This window comes from Triticum dicoccoides, chromosome 3A (assembly GCF_002162155.2).
Source record: "Triticum dicoccoides isolate Atlit2015 ecotype Zavitan chromosome 3A, WEW_v2.0, whole genome shotgun sequence".
In the NCBI taxonomy this organism is placed as follows: Eukaryota; Viridiplantae; Streptophyta; class Magnoliopsida; order Poales; family Poaceae; genus Triticum; species Triticum dicoccoides.
The window spans coordinates 218848294-218865431 of record NC_041384.1 but is presented as its reverse complement, the minus strand read 5'-3'; the positions used below and the strand labels follow the sequence as shown (position 1 = coordinate 218865431).

Genomic DNA, 17138 nt, shown 5'->3' with positions numbered 1-17138 from the left:
AGTTCTTCGGCCAAAGACTCCTGATATCGCTTGTTGGTCCCTTGATTCCAAAGTACCAGTACCGAAGGCAGACTTGAATGCATTAGGTTGGGAAGCGGCCTAGAAGGTGCTTAAAGATAGGTGACAGTTGTGAAAGTTTAGTCGACTTGTCGGCAGCAACTGACCTTTCTTTCATCAAAAGTAGGAATGAAAGCTGGCATGCAGATAAGGAAATCTCTTTTCTTCTCTTCTACTCGGCTACGGACTATCTAAAAGGAGAAGCAATAAATACAAAAGTGCTAGGTTTGGATTTGAGTGAGATCCCGGATCGGTAGCTTCAGATATCCCCTCAGACTGGAATGAGAATTTTGATAGATTTCTTTGCTTTAAAGCATAGTTGCAGGTAGGTTATGCTCCTTTGCTTCATCCCTATAGTCTAAGGATTGCCAATCAAATAGTAGTAGTAGACTAGCCATATTCATCTTCTACAGTCTCCTGTTTCCCCCTATTTAAAATGGTAAGCCTGCGCAGCAGAAAAAAAGGCGCTCTAATCGTACTCGAGCCCTTAATCCCCCAATAGGGCTTACTTACCCGAGTCAATTCTTTCCTTCCTGTGCGAAAGCAAGGCCTCTTTCTCGACTTTACTTGAATGCCATTTACTGAGCTATCTTCTTTTTTCTTCTTCTGGCGAAAGCACATTTTATTATTTTACGGAAGCAAGACGAAAGGTCATTTCGCCAATCTGGGGAATAACAGTTAAAGCAATCGATCGGAGAAGCCCCCCCTAGTATTGAGAATGAAAAAGTGGATTCATTCCCCAGGCGTGTGTGTGTGCTTTCCACGGGCCTGATCTCGATTTCTTCTTAAGCTGTTATGTCCTCCGAAGTGAAGTGGATTGGTCGGAAGCTAGACTCCAACATCATCGATACTCAAATAACCGGCTCTGATACATGGCTTAGAACCTTCAATCTTTAGCCATTATTCCCAGTTCAGGTGGTTAGGTACCAAAAGTTATAAATAGGCCCAATTTCTCCTTTTATACTAGATTTCCTTAACAAGGGCATCCAATTCTTGAAACAAGTCACGCTCCCTTCTCTTTCCACTTTCACTTTCATGCCCAGTTCTTTTTCGACTTGGCAATCGTAGCAATTTATGTAAAGCCTCCTGATCCGGAGAAACATGCTCGATACATTCTAGTGAACTACGAAGAGAAGCTAGAACGGTGGAAGCTTGAATCCAGTGAGTGCCCATTCTTAATAAACTTGGGAATAGTAGCTCCTATGGTTTCTAGAGCGAGTGAATGAAACGCTATCTTCTTATGAGCGGAGATAGAGAGCTATGTCACAATCAATAAGTGAGATGCTGTGGGCGAGGAATCTTCTGTCACAATAGAGGTCTTCTTTTCGAATTTAAGTGGGACTAGCTTCTTCCTCAATTGATATTACTGACAATCTAGCAATTCCATCCTTTAGAAGAAGATAAGTAAACCATTTCTTTGAATTGCATGATTGAGTGATGGATGCGGACAATCACAAGCCTACTTTGTTTATAGAAAAGAGCGTATAACCCCCGATCCCTACCTGTTGTAGAGAATATATCGTCTAAACTCTTCTGTGCCATTTGCCGCCTAATACACTATTTCAGTATAATGTTGTTTGCTGGTGCACATCTCTTGATTGACTATTTATTGGTTATTAAGCATTAGTGAGCTGACCTATGTACAAGTTCTGAGTCAACCCCCAGATATGTATCTCCTTGCCTTGTAATCTCTCATTCATCTATTTATGTGCATGCTTTAGCGAAGTCTCCAGCCCCATAAATATTAGTTAATGCATGACGCGTAAATCAATAACTAAAACTAAAGTGTCGATCATCCCATGCTACCACAGGATTTTTCAACAACATGACATATTGAGAAAAATCTATGTTAGAGCCGCCATTTCTTTACGGTTACATTAGTGTGGATTGTTCTTCTGATTCTTATAGGCCTGGCACCCTAGCTTCGATAGATTTATTTGATTTTTCAAGCTATGGCACAGGAATGTGATATGGGTCGTATCCCGCACCTCCCTTGATTCCGTGTGAAATCCATCCAAAAAAGCACGAGTTGGATCGGCGTAAAGAACAAGACGAACGTGGTATTATCTCTATTAGGACGGTTATGAGGCTCTGCTCTTTTTTTTCTTTATTCAATATCTATTCTTTGTTTCTTGTATTCCGCTAATTGTTATCTTGAATGTATCTTTATGCTTAATAGATAACTGGTGATGCTAGAGCTGTCAAGAAGGCATTGTTTTCAGTATCAACCATCATCTACAAATGCCCATCAAAAGAGACCATTTCTCTTGAAACTTCTGTCCCTCCAAGCATTGTACATCCTTCAGAGCTTCCTGTCTATCCTGCTAGTAACTTCTACTCAGTGTCAGATGCAGCTATACCTTATGGAATGGACATCCAAATCTAGCTATCTTAGCAAAGGAAGTGGCATTCAAATCTACAGGTTTTTCTTCTTTAGCCTTTTTGCCCAGCGTTGTCATTATTGACACGTTTTTGCGATCCCTGTTTTTGAGATCCTCAATGACTACCACCAGAAAGGGAATGTGACCACCATTCTTAGTTGATAAAAGTGTCTCCACTATAGCACTAACGATCCTAGACAGCAGAGAAAGCTTGATTGGAGCTAAGAACTATTTCTAAAGGATCCCTTCCACTCTTGTGTGGAAAGATCTTTCTTCGTTCAGTCCAGTATGATTTAAAACGTGTTGTCTACTATTATAGGGGCTGTCATTAGGGTCACTCCTTCTTATGCCGGGAGATGGCAGTTATCTATATTTAGAAATAATAAAGAATATGGGTGTGATTGTCATCACAATGGAGTGATCGAGTAATCAGCCCTATAGGTTCCTCTCTATTTAGATAGACCCCATCAACATGGCCATTCCCTTCTCCTGGTAGCAAAAACCCATTAGAGGTTTGATTCTCAAAAGAAAACAGACCAGAAACTTGAAACTATTCCTACTCGCCAGGTGGCTTTATCAATTTGAGTTTAAAAATAGGGAAAAAAAGGGTGTCAAAAGTAGAAGTATCATATCTTCTTAAGGAGCCCAACTCTAGCTAGAGAATAAGAGGATTAGGTTTTGGCAGGATGCGAGGTGCCAACTTATTAAGCATGAGAGTCGTAAGATCCCGGTTATAGAAGAAGAGTAGGCCAATCCCAATCTTAGGCTGCAACAAACAAGGAAATTCCTGTCATCAAATCGGCCTGATCCCCAAAAGGAAATCGCAATCCGAAATCCCTATATACGATATACGATAGATTCCGGGCACCTTGCTACATGACACTTGTCTCGCATTGCATTACTGACTGCTTCTTCTTTTGATTTCTTTGCTTTGATGATGCCCTTGTCCCAAAGAGAGTTCTTCAGCTGAAGAGTACTTTGGCACCCTAGAACACATCTCCCTCTGGATGAAGCCAACAGGTCTCAGACAAGAGTAGTATCCGTGGCTTCATCGAAAACTATCAGCCAAAATCCAAATAAAATGCATCATAGACCCAGCATCATCCTTCACTGGGAACTACAAAAGCAACATCCAACTTCAACCTGGCGGCCTCTGCACACAAAACCTCCGATATATAAGAAAAGAAAACCTTTTTTACAATATGGGAATTTGGCCCAATAGTCCCTCCAATTTGAAGTGATCAAGCCACCACTGGTACCAGTAGGAATAGGTACTACCACCTCCTCCAGCTCTAGCTGAGCTCTCCAGTTCTTCTCCATCAGTGAGTTGCAATGGGAGCATCTCAACATCCTCTGGTAGAATCTATGCAATCCAAGCCTTCTGGGACATCATCCACCCGCAACTGCTTTCTCTCTTGCAGCTCTTTCATAGCAATGGCCTTTATGTTTGGAGGCTAACCCAGGCATCCATCACTCTCCTCCCAAAGAAAAAAGAGGCCAACACCATCGAGGATTTCAGGCCAATCAGTATCATCTCGAGATTCATGAAAATCGTTTCAAAGAAGAGGAACAAACATTGTCTTTAACAACACTCATCCACTTATTGACATTGACACGTATCAATCGGCGTTTATCAAGGGTCGCTCACTCATAGAAACTTTCTTGGTTGTGACAGAACCACTTATCTTTCGCCACAAATATAAGATCCCTATGGTCCTACTCAAGGTAGACTATCGCAAGTCATTTGACCGAGAAAGAGAAGAGTTGTGTCTTAAAGTAAAGACGAGGATGTGGAAATCCACACACACTTGTCTTTCAAGCCCAGCCCACCAGGGATTTCCAAATCGTTAGCGGCGGGTCTTTCTTCTTCTGGGCGAGCTGCGGAGCTACTTTTTCTTTCTTTCATTCCATCTGTCTCTGTATGCTTGGGTGAATGCCATAAGCGGATTTATATGCCCCGGTTCCCAGGGTTAGGGTATTCCCTATGTTGAGCCTACTCAGATCAGAACAAAACTTTTGGATTCTCTTTCGCCTATCGGCCGGCTTTAAACAACCTTCACATTTCCTGCTGAGATCCCAAGTCTCCAAGTGGGCCCTCTTGGCCACCTAAGACCTTGGCTTTTTAGAGAATCCCGCTCCTATGTCGTAGGACTTGTAGCTCGGCAGTCCATCGGGTAGGTTTGTTTAACCTTCCTTTTTCGAGTGTCTTCTTGGATAGTTATAGCGGCCCATAGGCGCAAGATGTACCTTATGGAGGGCGGCGGTCCCCTGGACATAGCATAGTCCTTTCAGGCAGTGGCCGTTTAGTCCATGGCCCGTTGGATGGTCGGTGCAAGGCCAGAAATTGGAACACATTGATTCCGCTCGTTCCTGTCCTTCGCTTCAGGGCCTGTCCCTCGGTGTGGTCAGTACTCCATACTGTTGGGTAGCAAAGCTTACACTTGTTCACTTATTATGATGGTTCACCAGGGCCTCTTTCCTCCTCCCTTTTCTGCTCACTCGTAGGGGTCCAGACCCCCACAAAGGGGGAGGGAGTCGACTGAACATCTCAGCCATTGGCGGGAATTTCGCCCGCATCCGATCCCTAATTCTAGTTCACCCCAATTATCGTGTTGGGTAAATTGTGACCTCGTACGATCGTATCGGGTGAGCAACAGCCGCTTCGTCACAATACTGACTTATGGGCTAACAGGTCACACTTTGGCCAAGTATCCTACAAAGAGACTCCCGAGAGCCAAAAGTATTAAAGGAATGGCCATAGGAATGGGCGCATCATGACATCTTTATCTGTCTCGCCCGAATGAATTAGTTGGTACTAGAAATGTTAGAAATAGTAAACGAAAGGAGTAATAAGAAGTGAAAAGGACAGAGACACTTCCCAACCAGAAAGCAAAGTTCCCACTGATGGTATACTTTGTGTAAGCGAGCTCTAAGATCACATCTTTAGAATAAAATCATGTTAGAAAAGGAAATCCAATAAGAGATAAGCTGCCCATGAGCATCATGGCATAGGTCAAAGGAAAGGAGGAGGCAAGCCCCCCCCATCTTCCGCATATCTTGCTCATCCGACATGGCATGAATCACCGAACCCGCACTCAGGAAGAGTAATGCTTTGAAAAATGCGTGATTCATTAAGTGAAAGACGTTAACCGAATAGTTAGAGATGCCGCAAGAAAAGATCATATAGCCTAATTGACTGCAAGTTGAATAAGCTATGACCCTCTTTAGATCATTCTGTAACATTCCAGTGGTTGCCGCAAGGAATGACGTCATAGCTCCTGCAAAAGTAATAACAATCAAAGTCGTAGGTGAGTATTCAAATAAAGAGGAGCACCTTGCTATCATGAAAACGCCAGCAGTGACCATAGTAGCTGCATGAATCAAAGCAGATACTGGAGTGGGACCCTCCATTGCATCGGGTAACCAAGTATGCAATCCTATCTGTGCAGATTTCCCAACAACACCAATAAAAAGTAAAATACAAATCAGAGTTATGGCATTCAATCTCATATTGCAAAAAATCCATTCATTTCTGGGAGCACTAGCACAAGCAAAAATGGTTGAAAAGTCTACTATTTGAAAGAGAGTAAAACAACCAAAAATCCCAAGAGCTAATCCAAAATCACCTACTCGATTGACAAGCATAGCTTTTATAGCAGCTTTATCCGCCTGAAGTCGTGTAAACCAGAAATGAATTAACAAATATGAAGCAAGACCTGCTCCCTCCCATCCCAGGAATAATTGAAGAAAGTTATCTCCAGTCACCAACATTAGCATAAAAAAGTAAAAATGGATAAATAACACATAAATCGAGGGCTATGCGGATCCTCAGACATACATGAAATGGAATAAAGATAGACCTAGCATTTAAAATTTATAACCAAAGTGAATTACCATGCTGTTCTAAAGGACTCTCAAAATGATATAAGTGAAGCATGAGAGATCAATTATTTCTATAAAATAGAACCACTTCCGTGCTCTAAAAGATATAAGCGAAGCAATAGAGCAAAAATTGTACAGCTCAAAAGATATAAGTGAATCACATAGAGTATTCTAATAAATTCCAATTCATGTGAGTCCCTCCCAAAAGGTGTGTACAACAAGGATGGTTGTGGTAAAATAAAAGCAAAGACTCAAATCATACAATACGCTCCAAGCAAAACACATATCATGTGGCGAATAAAAATATATCTTCAAGTAAAGTTACCGATGGACGAAGACGAAAGAGGGGATGCCTTCCGGGGCATCCCCAAGCTTAGGATTTTTGGAATCCTTGGATTTTACCTTGGGGTGCCTTGTGCATCTCCAATCTTAGGGTCTTGCCACTCCTTGTTCCATAATCCATCAAATCTTTACCCAAAACTTGAAAACTTCACAACACAAAACTTAAAAGAAAATCTTCATGAGCTCCGTTAGTAAAAGAAAACAAACAACCACTTCAAGGTACTGTAATGAACTCATTCTTTATTTATATTTGTGTTAAACCTACTGTATTCCAACTTTTGTATGGTTCATAAACTCTATTACTAGCCATAGATTGATCAAAATAAGCAAACAACACGCGAAAAACAGAATCTGTCAAAAACAGAACAATTTGTAGTAATCTGTAGGTTTCGAATACTTCTGGAACCCTAAAAATTCTAAACTAAATTTCTGTACGTGAGGAATTTATCTATTAATCATCTGAAAAAATAATTAACTAAATATCACCCTCCAATAAAAAATGACAGCAATTCTCGTGAGCGCTAAAATTTCTGTTTTTTACAGTAAGATCAAAAAGACTTTCCCCAAGTCTTCCCAACGGTTCTACTTGGCACAAACACTAATTAAACACAAAAAAACACAACCAAAACAGAGTCTATATAAATTATTTATTACTAAATAGTAACAAAAAGTAAGGAATAAAAATAAAATTGGGTTGCCTCCCAACAAGCGCTATCGTTTAACGCCCCTAGCTAGGCATAAAAGCGAAGATAGATCTAGGTATTGCCATCTTTGGTAAGCAATCCATAAGTGGCTCTCATAATAGATTCATATGGTAATTCAATTTTCTTTCTAGGGAAGTGTTCCATGCCTTTTCTTAACGGAAATTGGAATTTAATTTCCCTTCCTTCATATCAATAATTGCACCAATCGTTCTAAGGAAAGGTCTACCAAGAATAATAAGACATGAAGGATTGCAATCTATATCAAGAACAATGAAATCTACGGGCACATAATTCCTATTCGCAACAATAAGAACATCATTAATCTTTTCCATAGGTTTCTTAATAGTGGAATCTGCAAGGTGCAAGTTTATAAAACAATCATCAAATTCACGGAAACCTAGCAAATTACACAAAGTTTTTGGGATCGTGGAAACAATAGCACCCAAATCACACAAAGCATAGCATTCACGATCTTTAATTTTAATTTTAATTTTAGGTTCCCACTCATTATAAAGTTTTCTAGGGATAGAAACTTCCAACTCAAGTTTTTTCTTCGTAAGATTGCATCGAAGCATCAACGATATGTTTAGTAAAAGCTTTATTTTGACTATAAGCATGAGGAGAATTTAGCACGGATTGCAACAAAGAAATACAATCAATTAAAGAGCAATTATCATAATTAAATTCCTTGAAATCCAAGATAGTGGGTTCGTTGCTATCTAAAGTTTTAACCTCTTCAATCCCACTTTTACCAATTTTTGCATCAAGATCTAAAAACTTTGAATCATTGGGACGCCTTCTAACTAATGTTGACTCATCTCCAGTCCCATAATTATCAAGATTCATATTGCAAAGCAAGGATTTAATAGGGGACACAACAATCACTTTTAGATCTTCATCCTTATTATCATGAAAACTTTTCGGTTTAGCGGCCATCTTATTAACTAAGGTGGCCTATTTATCCGAGATTTCAGCAATTAATTTTTCAAAATGAGCAAGCTGAGATTTCAAACCATAAAATTCCTTAGACATATCATTGAGCTCTTTATTCATGAAACTGATAAAACTTTTTTGTTCTTTAAGCTCATTTCTAGAGAAATTATTATGCTCAAACTGCAAGGACATAAAACTTCTAACGTTGTTTTCGATTTCTTCCAACCTTGTAAGGTGAGGATCAACTCCTTTTGGTAAATCCATAAGGGTAACAAGCAACAAGAGGTAAGCGAGAAAGAGGCGTACGGGAAAGAGAGGGCGAATAAAATGGCAAGGATGAAGTCGAGGAGAGGAGAACGAGAGGCAAATGACAAATAATGTAATGCAAAGGATAAGAGTTGTGATGGGTACTTGGTATGTCTTGACTTGGCGTATATCTCCCCGGCAACGATGCCAGGAATCCTTCTTGATACCTCTTGAGCACTGCATTGTTTTTCCCTTAAAGACGAAAGGGTGATGCAGTAAAGCAGTGTAAGTATTTCCTTCAATTTTTAAGAACCAAAGTATCAATCCAGTAGGAGACCACACCAAGCTTCAAAATATCGGATATCAGGTTTGTATCGGTTTTGACATATCAGATGTCAGATATCGGGTGATATATCAGACGATATGTAGATATATCGGCGAACACCTGTCTAGTCTTGGGTACTAGATCGGGACCACGGCTTGGCGCAAGGGTGCCGGTCCCAACGATATGGTCAAGCAGATAATGATCATTTAGTTATCGAGTTCAACATCGTCATGAAATTATAAACACTCAGTTAGTTCATTAGACCACAAAAGCTAATAACTACAACATTAAGTTCAATACTAAGAGCACGAACACGAGAGAGGAAGTACTAATAGCAGGAACATAATAAGAAAGCAAAAGCCAGGCATACTGGCGGTAGAGGCGGTCAAACTACAAAGCAATAGCAATTAGGCATACTAATTAGTAGCTCTGGCCAACTTCCTTGTTGGTCAACTTCATAGGTGCGCTTAGATGATCAACCGCGTGGCCTTGGTGTGAAAGCAACTGGCGGAAGCACATCATGCTCTTGTGCCTGAGACCGTCTTTTTATTTGAATAATCTCAGCTCATGTGGGAAAACTAAAGTATGATGGCACGAACTTCAGAAGATGTCATGTACTCAAAGATGACTTGAATTCGATGGTTCTACAAAACAGATAAAAATAAAGATCATTATTCTATGGATAAGTAAGGAAAAGGGAACAAATAATAAACATCTACTTCGGATTAGCTAGTGTTAATAAACCATTAAAGATTACTGAGTGTACAAAAAATGATGTGCGGTCAGACTATCGATACTCTTTAGCCTATATAACCTAGGTGTATGTCATCCCTTTCTCTACAAAGTACAATTTAGCAGTCCTTTATTGTTATTGTTGAATCAAGAAAGCAATGGAATGATAAATGGATACATTGAACTTACACGAAAGGCCACCAGATATCTCAAAGAAAAGATTGCTGATGTAAACATGTCTATGCCAACCTGTGGATATTTATTTGAGTAGATGTCACTAATTTCAAAAGTTAATATCTGGTATAGGGGAAATTCATGTAGGTAGTAATGTGGTGGTGGAACTGAATTATACAATAAATGCATATGCATATATGAAACACAATCTCTGTCTGTTGTCCAAATATATGAAATCTGCTTATAATCTTGATCCAGAGCAGCCAGTAGGTCTCTAAGCTGCTTCTTTAAAAAGGAAGATAACCAAAAAACTAATAATGATTGTAGCTACATCTTTAATCTGTGAAGTGATACACATAGCCAAAGGCCCTTGAAGGTCACATGGCTAAGGAGCATGTCAATATCAGCTTTTAGGCAAGTAGAAGCAGCACACTTCATTCACATTGCACTATGATAGCAGTATGTATACATTGTGTAGATACCATTACTGAAGTATAGTGATAAGAAAAGAAACATGATTACTGCACATTATTTATTCGTAATTTATTATATTTGAAGCCCCACAGAAAAAATAAATAAGTTGTAAAGATCACCATGTACGTTGATATGTTCACTAAATCCTGAACTATAGTCAGTTCATAATTTAAAAGCATTATCTCAGGGGCTTGAACTAAAAAAATGAAGAACCAAATATTAACTACATGGGCGGGTTCACAACATATATATAGCAACAACTCTTATAGATCCTTCTTAATACAGACAATAGAAATATTTTGGAGAGGGTATTGAAGATAAATTAAATTTATTTGGTTCCTAGCCATTTATGTGGGGTTACATGATGTATTCAACGGCCATGAGAATAGTGCAAGGAATTTAATGATACAAAGCTATACATGGAATTTAAGGATAAAGAGTTACTTGTCTGCTGAGTGGGTTCAGAGCGACGAACGTGAATGGTGTCAAGGAGGTCAACAGTCACACTGCCAGATCACTGCAGTTCCATTGCTCGACACCATACATAGAGAGATGATACGAGTTTTCTGCTCTATGAGCTAAAGTTCTGCAGTAAAGACACGAATCGGAATGTACATCAGGAATTGGGTAATCAGGGTATTGCGGAAAAGAAGGCAACATTGTATGGCATGTCTAGCCGTTCGACTCCCATTTCACTCCGGGGCACCTGAGTCTAGGGCATGCATGTATACATCGATCTCATACCCTGCAGTCCTGCACACATGCAACAGACAAGGACTCAGCACAGAATATTATACATACTTAAACCAAGAAATGAGACTGCAATAAGCGAATCTGAATCATTCAAACCTGACAAAAATACAGCTTCTAGCCAAGTAGCCTGATAGTCCGGATGGACAGCAACATGATTGTGATAGCTGTCATTGTTGCCCATAAGCAACCAAGTGATGTGGCGGTAAGTGCCCACGAGCCGAAGCTCAAGCACAGGAATCGCTCGTACAGGCATACTAATAAGAAACCGTCCATTTACAGCAACGTTAACAAAAATTCTTGGGTCTCCAAAAGATGCCTTGCCTACTGAAAGAGCACGAAGACCAAAAGGGAACCACTCATGAGAATGTGTGGTGGTAACAAAGACCACAAGAAGGTCCAGAAGAATTTGGAAAAAAGAAAGCCCTATGATTACCCAGGCGATGTTTCTACTTCTATCTGCCCCACTTGCTCGGATTGCTTCGAGCATCGACAGGCACAGATGGTTGGGGCCTGAAAATGGCACACTAGATTGAGTATCTTGCAATGCAAGCAAAGCACTGGGGTATAAGTAAAGAAATGGCGAGAACCTTTTTGCATCGGAGGTCTGTCAGGCAATGGTAAGTTATCTTTCTCCATGGAACTGCCAAGTTGTGGTGAATTGTCCTTTTCAGCAACAGACTCATTAACTGATCAGACTGTTTCAATGGCCTCTGAGAAGAAACACACATAAATAAGCATAGAAGGAAAGAGAAGTTTGAAAATACAGATGATCTGGAAGTTACCAAGCTCTCTTTGTCTGTGTCAACAAACTGCTTTGTCTTTAAAAAGAACGCACTAATATTTTGCACTAACATACTTGAACAGCTTCAGAGATTCCAGTAATCACTCTAATGATATCTACGCAAGCAAAGAAGAGTTATTATAAAATCACCACCAAACAAACGAGAGAAAAGATGATTAGTCACAAAATCACTTGTAAAGCGTTCAGGCATATCTGTAGGCCTAGGGAGCTGAGCTATTGGAGTCAATGCATACGTACAGAAGGGGAACTCTGCTTCCATTCCAGTTCTCTCCACAAGTTCAGTGCGCTTTATAAACTTAATCATTAAATGACCTTCCACTGGTCTAAAAACATACTTCCACGGGAATACCAGGAACTTCTGAAACTCGACGGTGTACAGAACTGCAAAGCAAAGCAAAACAACAGAAAATGAGATAGAAAAACAAGAAGCCTTAAACATCAGTCAGAAATTTCAAGCTGTAGTTGCATGGAAAGGGTAAATAAAATGGTACCAGCGTTTATAGGACCATAGGCATGGCCTGACTGGATTTCATCTAGATATTCGTTAAGCTTCATCTTAGTAATCTCAAGCCACATTGGACTACATGTAAAAATAGTAAAAGTATCAGGGGCCTCATCCACTCAACAAATTGTAAGACCATCCTGAAAGTTCTCCTGGTAGTAACGCCGACCAGTGGTATGGCTGGACGGCACAATCGTTTTCATCGGCAAAAGAGAACCAATAAGATGATGGACCTGACCACAAATTTTGAAGATATTAACCCCCGCGTGCCTTCCAGCGAACGAATGATGTCGCCACAATAGACGTAAATGCCGTCCAACTGTGATGCGGTATCTTTGTCAGGAATTGCTTGGAAACACGATCACCATGACAGGATAATAAATGACTCAATAAAGCAGGAGGATTTTTGAAAGGTTTAACAACGACTTTTCCACCTTTGCAACAAAGGTTATAAACAATTTTACATAGCACACATGAAGAATATGGATTGGCCCTCTCCTCAAACCAAAAAGAAGCCTTGCAGTGAGGGCACTGGTACTCAGGAGGACCATAGTAAGATCTGTCCTTATAGGAAACTACAGAAAACACAATACTCAAGGAGGCCGTCATGACAGGAGAAGGAAAAAACAAAACTAACATCAACCTAATAGTTAGTACCTTTGCGATTGTCAACTACCTCGACAGGAAAACCAGTCCAATCAGTTGGCAAGTCCCCTTCAAACCGAAGATCTACATGCATGTTGTTATGAGAAACAACAGCCAAAACAAAGATACTAAGGACGGAAAGATAGGAACCCCGACCAAGAAAACCAGTACATGTAACACCATGGCAACGAAGGCCCCTAAGTAATTTATGCCTCTTCCGATTTCTAGCCAACATGGCAGGAGTGAGCACTGGGAACCAGGCATCCCCTAGAAAACGACAGAACCGACACAAATGGACAGATGCAAGCCAAACAAAACCTAAGGAAATGACCATATAGACAACATACCATTTCTCTTACGAATACCACAAACACCAACAACAGGAGCATGCAAAACACGCCGACGGTGAGCCATCATCAGCAATGAGCACACATATATGCAAATACTGCATATTAAGACGAAAGCGAAGTAAAGACATCACAGGTAAATGCAAAAAAGTATCAAACAGGAGCACAAGAGACAGTAGAGCCAATTAAATGAAATAATAATGATTCATGCATACAAAGAGATGTTTATTACAAGCATACCCAAGGGAACAATATAATGACCCAGACATAATCTATCTAAGACACTCCTAGATGGGCTTTAGAACCCAGACACCGAATTGACCGGCTGTGAATACAATAATTGTAATTGAACACTTGTATTTATACCAGCGACATCAACCTGCCCGCCTGCATGTACCAGAGGCCAGGCAGGCTGGGCAAGCGCACCTGCAAGCACCAGAACCGACTGCGCAACACCTTTTATATGCTAACATGCTATCGTAATTGTAATCTGCAACAACAAACCCATATATCCCTTGTAAAAATTGGTTTGACACGGCACCACGTCATCCCTAGTAAGAACATCAATCTCCACCCCTCCAAGCAGAAAACCATCAGATGCCACCTCTCAAACATAAGAATGAAACGGCAATCGACAATAGCTCGCAACAGCCTCAAGCAGAGGCACACAGGAAGAACTGATAATAAAAATGCTTATAATAATTAATTATTAAGGAGCAACCGGAAAAATACCAACGCAGACCATACAAAGGGAAGAACACATAAGCCTATGAAATAAATAGTAATAAACACAACTAAATAGCAAGCAATAGGAAACATAGCAAGGCACGACTTACCCTATGAACCGAGCAGCAGCTCCACCAGTAAGTAGTTTCCAACAACAAAGTGCAACCCAAGAACTCAGTTGTAACTGAAACAAGCTGCCAAACAGAAAGTAAGGACCATGAAAGAAAGCAAGGCAAATTAATAAACAGAGAAACCATATGTAGAAGCAATGAAGTCTGTAATTGAGAAGTGCAGATAATCACTAAAGCAGAGAACTAACATAACATAATAGCTGAAGGTGGCAAGCAAAAACAAGCAGACCCGATGAGCATAGCAAGCGTGAAACACATTCAGGAGCAGTTGGTCAACATGCATAGACACAGAATGAAAGCCTAAAGCATGGGCACCAGATAACCGAATCTCGCAGCAAGAAGCTAACAGCAGACACCCCCTATTAGAAGGCACCCTCATTAGCAGAACTGTAAACACATCAAGCACACAATCTCAAATTCTCTTTGCAACCAACCATGCCAAGTTGCCAACCATCATGGACAACATCTTAACAGCCCGGCGGAGCTCAAATCCAACACTCTCTTCCTAACCAAACATCCACCCATTAAGACAAGGCAAACATCCAGCACTGAGACCATTATAACAAGCAGAGGGATACCCAACCATAATAACTTAGGCAGACCAAATCAATCAACAGAGGCCAATTAACAGACCAAACCCTTTATTTTTTTCACACGTCACCTGACAAAGAATAATGTCACCAAACCAGTCCAAAAGGCGCATACCCTGGTACATCGACCTCTTCTGAAAATCTCACTACAATCGTAGAGAGAGAATGCCGGCCCTAGCAAGATCTAGACAACTAAGAAAAAAACACCTGTCACGCACAAGCAAACAAAGGAGGCACAATGGAGAACTACTAAAATCTAACCGGAGGACACCACCATTCGTCTCCATCAACATAAAGAGACAAATGTGAACTACCAAAATCCAACCAGAGGACCCAACCAATACAAGAAGAAACCAAACAAATTCACTGATTTGCCACCATCCACACCCATATGATCGACGGACACACCATACCGAGCAATACACACAGACAAACAAGAAACATAAAAACAGAGATAAGGAAAACGAGAGGTCGACCTGTAGTTTCCTGATGAAAACGCGAAGACCATCATAGATCGACCAGCGGCACAGCAAATCTAGGCCAAGTGAGGAGGAGAACAACGGACCTGCAAGTAATAGACACCCAAGATCCAAAACTGGCCAGCCATGACAATTCGAACACAGAAAAGAGGAAAGAACCGAGAGGAGAATCACCTTAGCCGACGTCACCCCAGCGCGCCGCCATCGGAGCCCCTCGGCGACCAACCCAGCGACGACTCATGGACCAGGGAGCAGGACTACAGAGAGGATTGAGCAACGAAACGAAAGGAGGGGAGGAGAAGAGGCAGGCGATGACGCAGGATAAGGGAGACGACCCACGCCCTATGCCGTCGTATAGATCCGAGCCATGCGAGGTCCGGGTGCCTCTCCCCACGCACGGGTAGCGCGCCTCGACCCCAACACCGGATCCGGCACCGCCATGGGCCGCTCGACGGGGCAGGGGCTGGAACTGGACGGCGGCGGGGCAGGGAGGCGGGTGGGAGGGAGGAGGCGCACGGGAGAGGAGGGGAGGCGGCGGCGAGGCGGGAGGAGCTGGGCGCGGTGGAGGCGCGAGGCGAAGGCGCGGGCGAGGGAGGAGGGAGTCGGCTGCGTGGGAGGGAGGGAGGGAGGCGGCTGCGCGAGTGCGGGAGAGAGAGGCGGCTAGGTCATCTCCATGGCGTGGCCCCTTTTATACCCCCACTATGCGAAATGACCAAAATACCCTGGTGGGGGCATGGTATTTACATTCTGTTGCCATTACTATTCATTTCAGCAGTGTTTCTTCCAAATTCGATAGCCCAGATCCTCCCACCTCTCGATCCAACGGACGAAAACGCATCAAGGGAACCGATCCAACGGCCCGGAATCGCTGATCTCTGTGGAGCCTTGTAGGAACATCCTTCTCTTATCTCTTGATATAGGAGAAATAAGTAGGTCGGTGGAGTAACGAGGGGCCCACGAGGGTGGAGGGCGCGCCTGGAGGGGGGGGGTAGGCGTGCCCCTGCCTCGTGGCCTCCTCGATTGTTTCTTGACGTCCACTCCAAGTCCCCTGGATCACGTTTGTTCCAAAAATCATGTTCACGAAGGTTTCATTCCGTTTGGACTCCGTTTGATATTCCTTTTCTACGAAACACTGAAATATGCAAAAAAAAAAACAGCAATTTGGGCTAGGCCTCTGGTTAATAGGTTAGTCCCAAAAATAATATAAAAGTGTAAAATAAATCCCATTAACATCCAAAACAGATAATATAATAGCATGGAACAATCAAAGATTATAGATACGTTGGAGACGTATCAAGCATCGCCAAGCTTAATTCCTGCTCGTCCTCGAGTAGGTAAATGATAAAAACAGAATTTTTGATGTGGAATGCTTTCTAGAATATTCTTCAATGTATTTTTCTATATTGTGGCATGAATGTTCAGATCTGAAAGATTCATGATAAAAGTTTATTGTTGACATAAAAATAGTAATACTCCAAGTATGCTAGTCAAGCAATTATGTCTTATAAAAATACCATAGCCAGAGAAAACTTAACCCTACAAAGTCATATAGTTTGGCCATGCTTCATTTTCGTCACACAAAATGCTCTCATCATGCACAACCCCGATGACAAGCCAAGCAATTGTTTCATACTTAGCCTTTTTCAAACTCTTTCAACTTTTACGCAATATATGAGCGCGAGCCATGGACATAGCACTATGGGTGGAATAGAATATGATGATTGAGGTTGTGTGAGAAGACAAAAAGGGAGAAAGTCTCACATTGACGCGGCTAATCAATGGGCTATGGAGATGCCCACCGATTGATGTTAATGCAAGGAGTAGGGATTGCCATGCAACAGATGCACTAGAGCTATAAATATATGAAAGCTCATCAAAGAAACTAAGTGGGTGTGCATCCAACTCGCTTGCTC

General features: G+C 41.5%; 1 protein-coding gene and 1 long non-coding RNA gene across 5 annotated transcripts; both read right to left on the bottom strand.

Moving 5' to 3' along the window:
* Positions 1 to 9458: 9458 nt before the first annotated feature.
* LOC119271498 lies at positions 9459 to 11689 on the bottom strand. 4 transcript variants are annotated; one of them, XR_005134561.1, is made up of 6 exons: positions 11591 to 11689; positions 11437 to 11513; positions 11100 to 11327; positions 10695 to 11003; positions 9792 to 9851; positions 9459 to 9514 (listed from the first exon to the last, which is right to left on the bottom strand). XR_005134561.1 is itself a non-coding variant. In XM_037553306.1 (4 exons), exons 1-3 carry the CDS (start codon positions 11637 to 11639, stop codon positions 10963 to 10965), a joined length of 504 nt encoding a protein of 167 aa, XP_037409203.1. In that variant the 5' UTR covers positions 11640 to 11683; the 3' UTR covers positions 9735 to 9851; positions 10695 to 10962. The 4 variants fall into 4 exon arrangements, 1 of the variants encoding a protein (XP_037409203.1); XR_005134560.1 differs by having other exon boundaries at positions 11100 to 11513; XR_005134562.1 differs by having other exon boundaries at positions 9478 to 9514; positions 10726 to 11003; positions 11100 to 11513.
* Positions 11690 to 14155: 2466 nt separating this feature from the next.
* Positions 14156 to 15562, bottom strand: LOC119271497. Its single transcript, XR_005134559.1, has 3 exons — positions 15400 to 15562; positions 15223 to 15311; positions 14156 to 14219 (listed from the first exon to the last, which is right to left on the bottom strand). It is a non-coding gene; the product is annotated as an uncharacterized LOC119271497 (long non-coding RNA).
* Between the last annotated feature and the right edge of the window lie 1576 nt (positions 15563 to 17138).

Bases quoted from the DNA above. Each gene is read 5' to 3' on its own strand.
- LOC119271498 (XM_037553306.1), bottom strand. From the start codon at position 11,639: ATGGAGAAAGATAACTTACCATTGCCTGACAGACCTCCGATGCAAAAA. The intron at 11,514-11,590 runs GTTCTCGCCATT...TGCCATTTTCAG, and splicing joins CAGACCTCCGATGCAAAAAG to GCCCCAACCATCTGTGCCTG. The intron at 11,004-11,099 runs GTTTGAATGATT...GCATGTGTGCAG, and splicing joins AGAAGCTGTATTTTTGTCAG to GACTGCAGGGTATGAGATCG.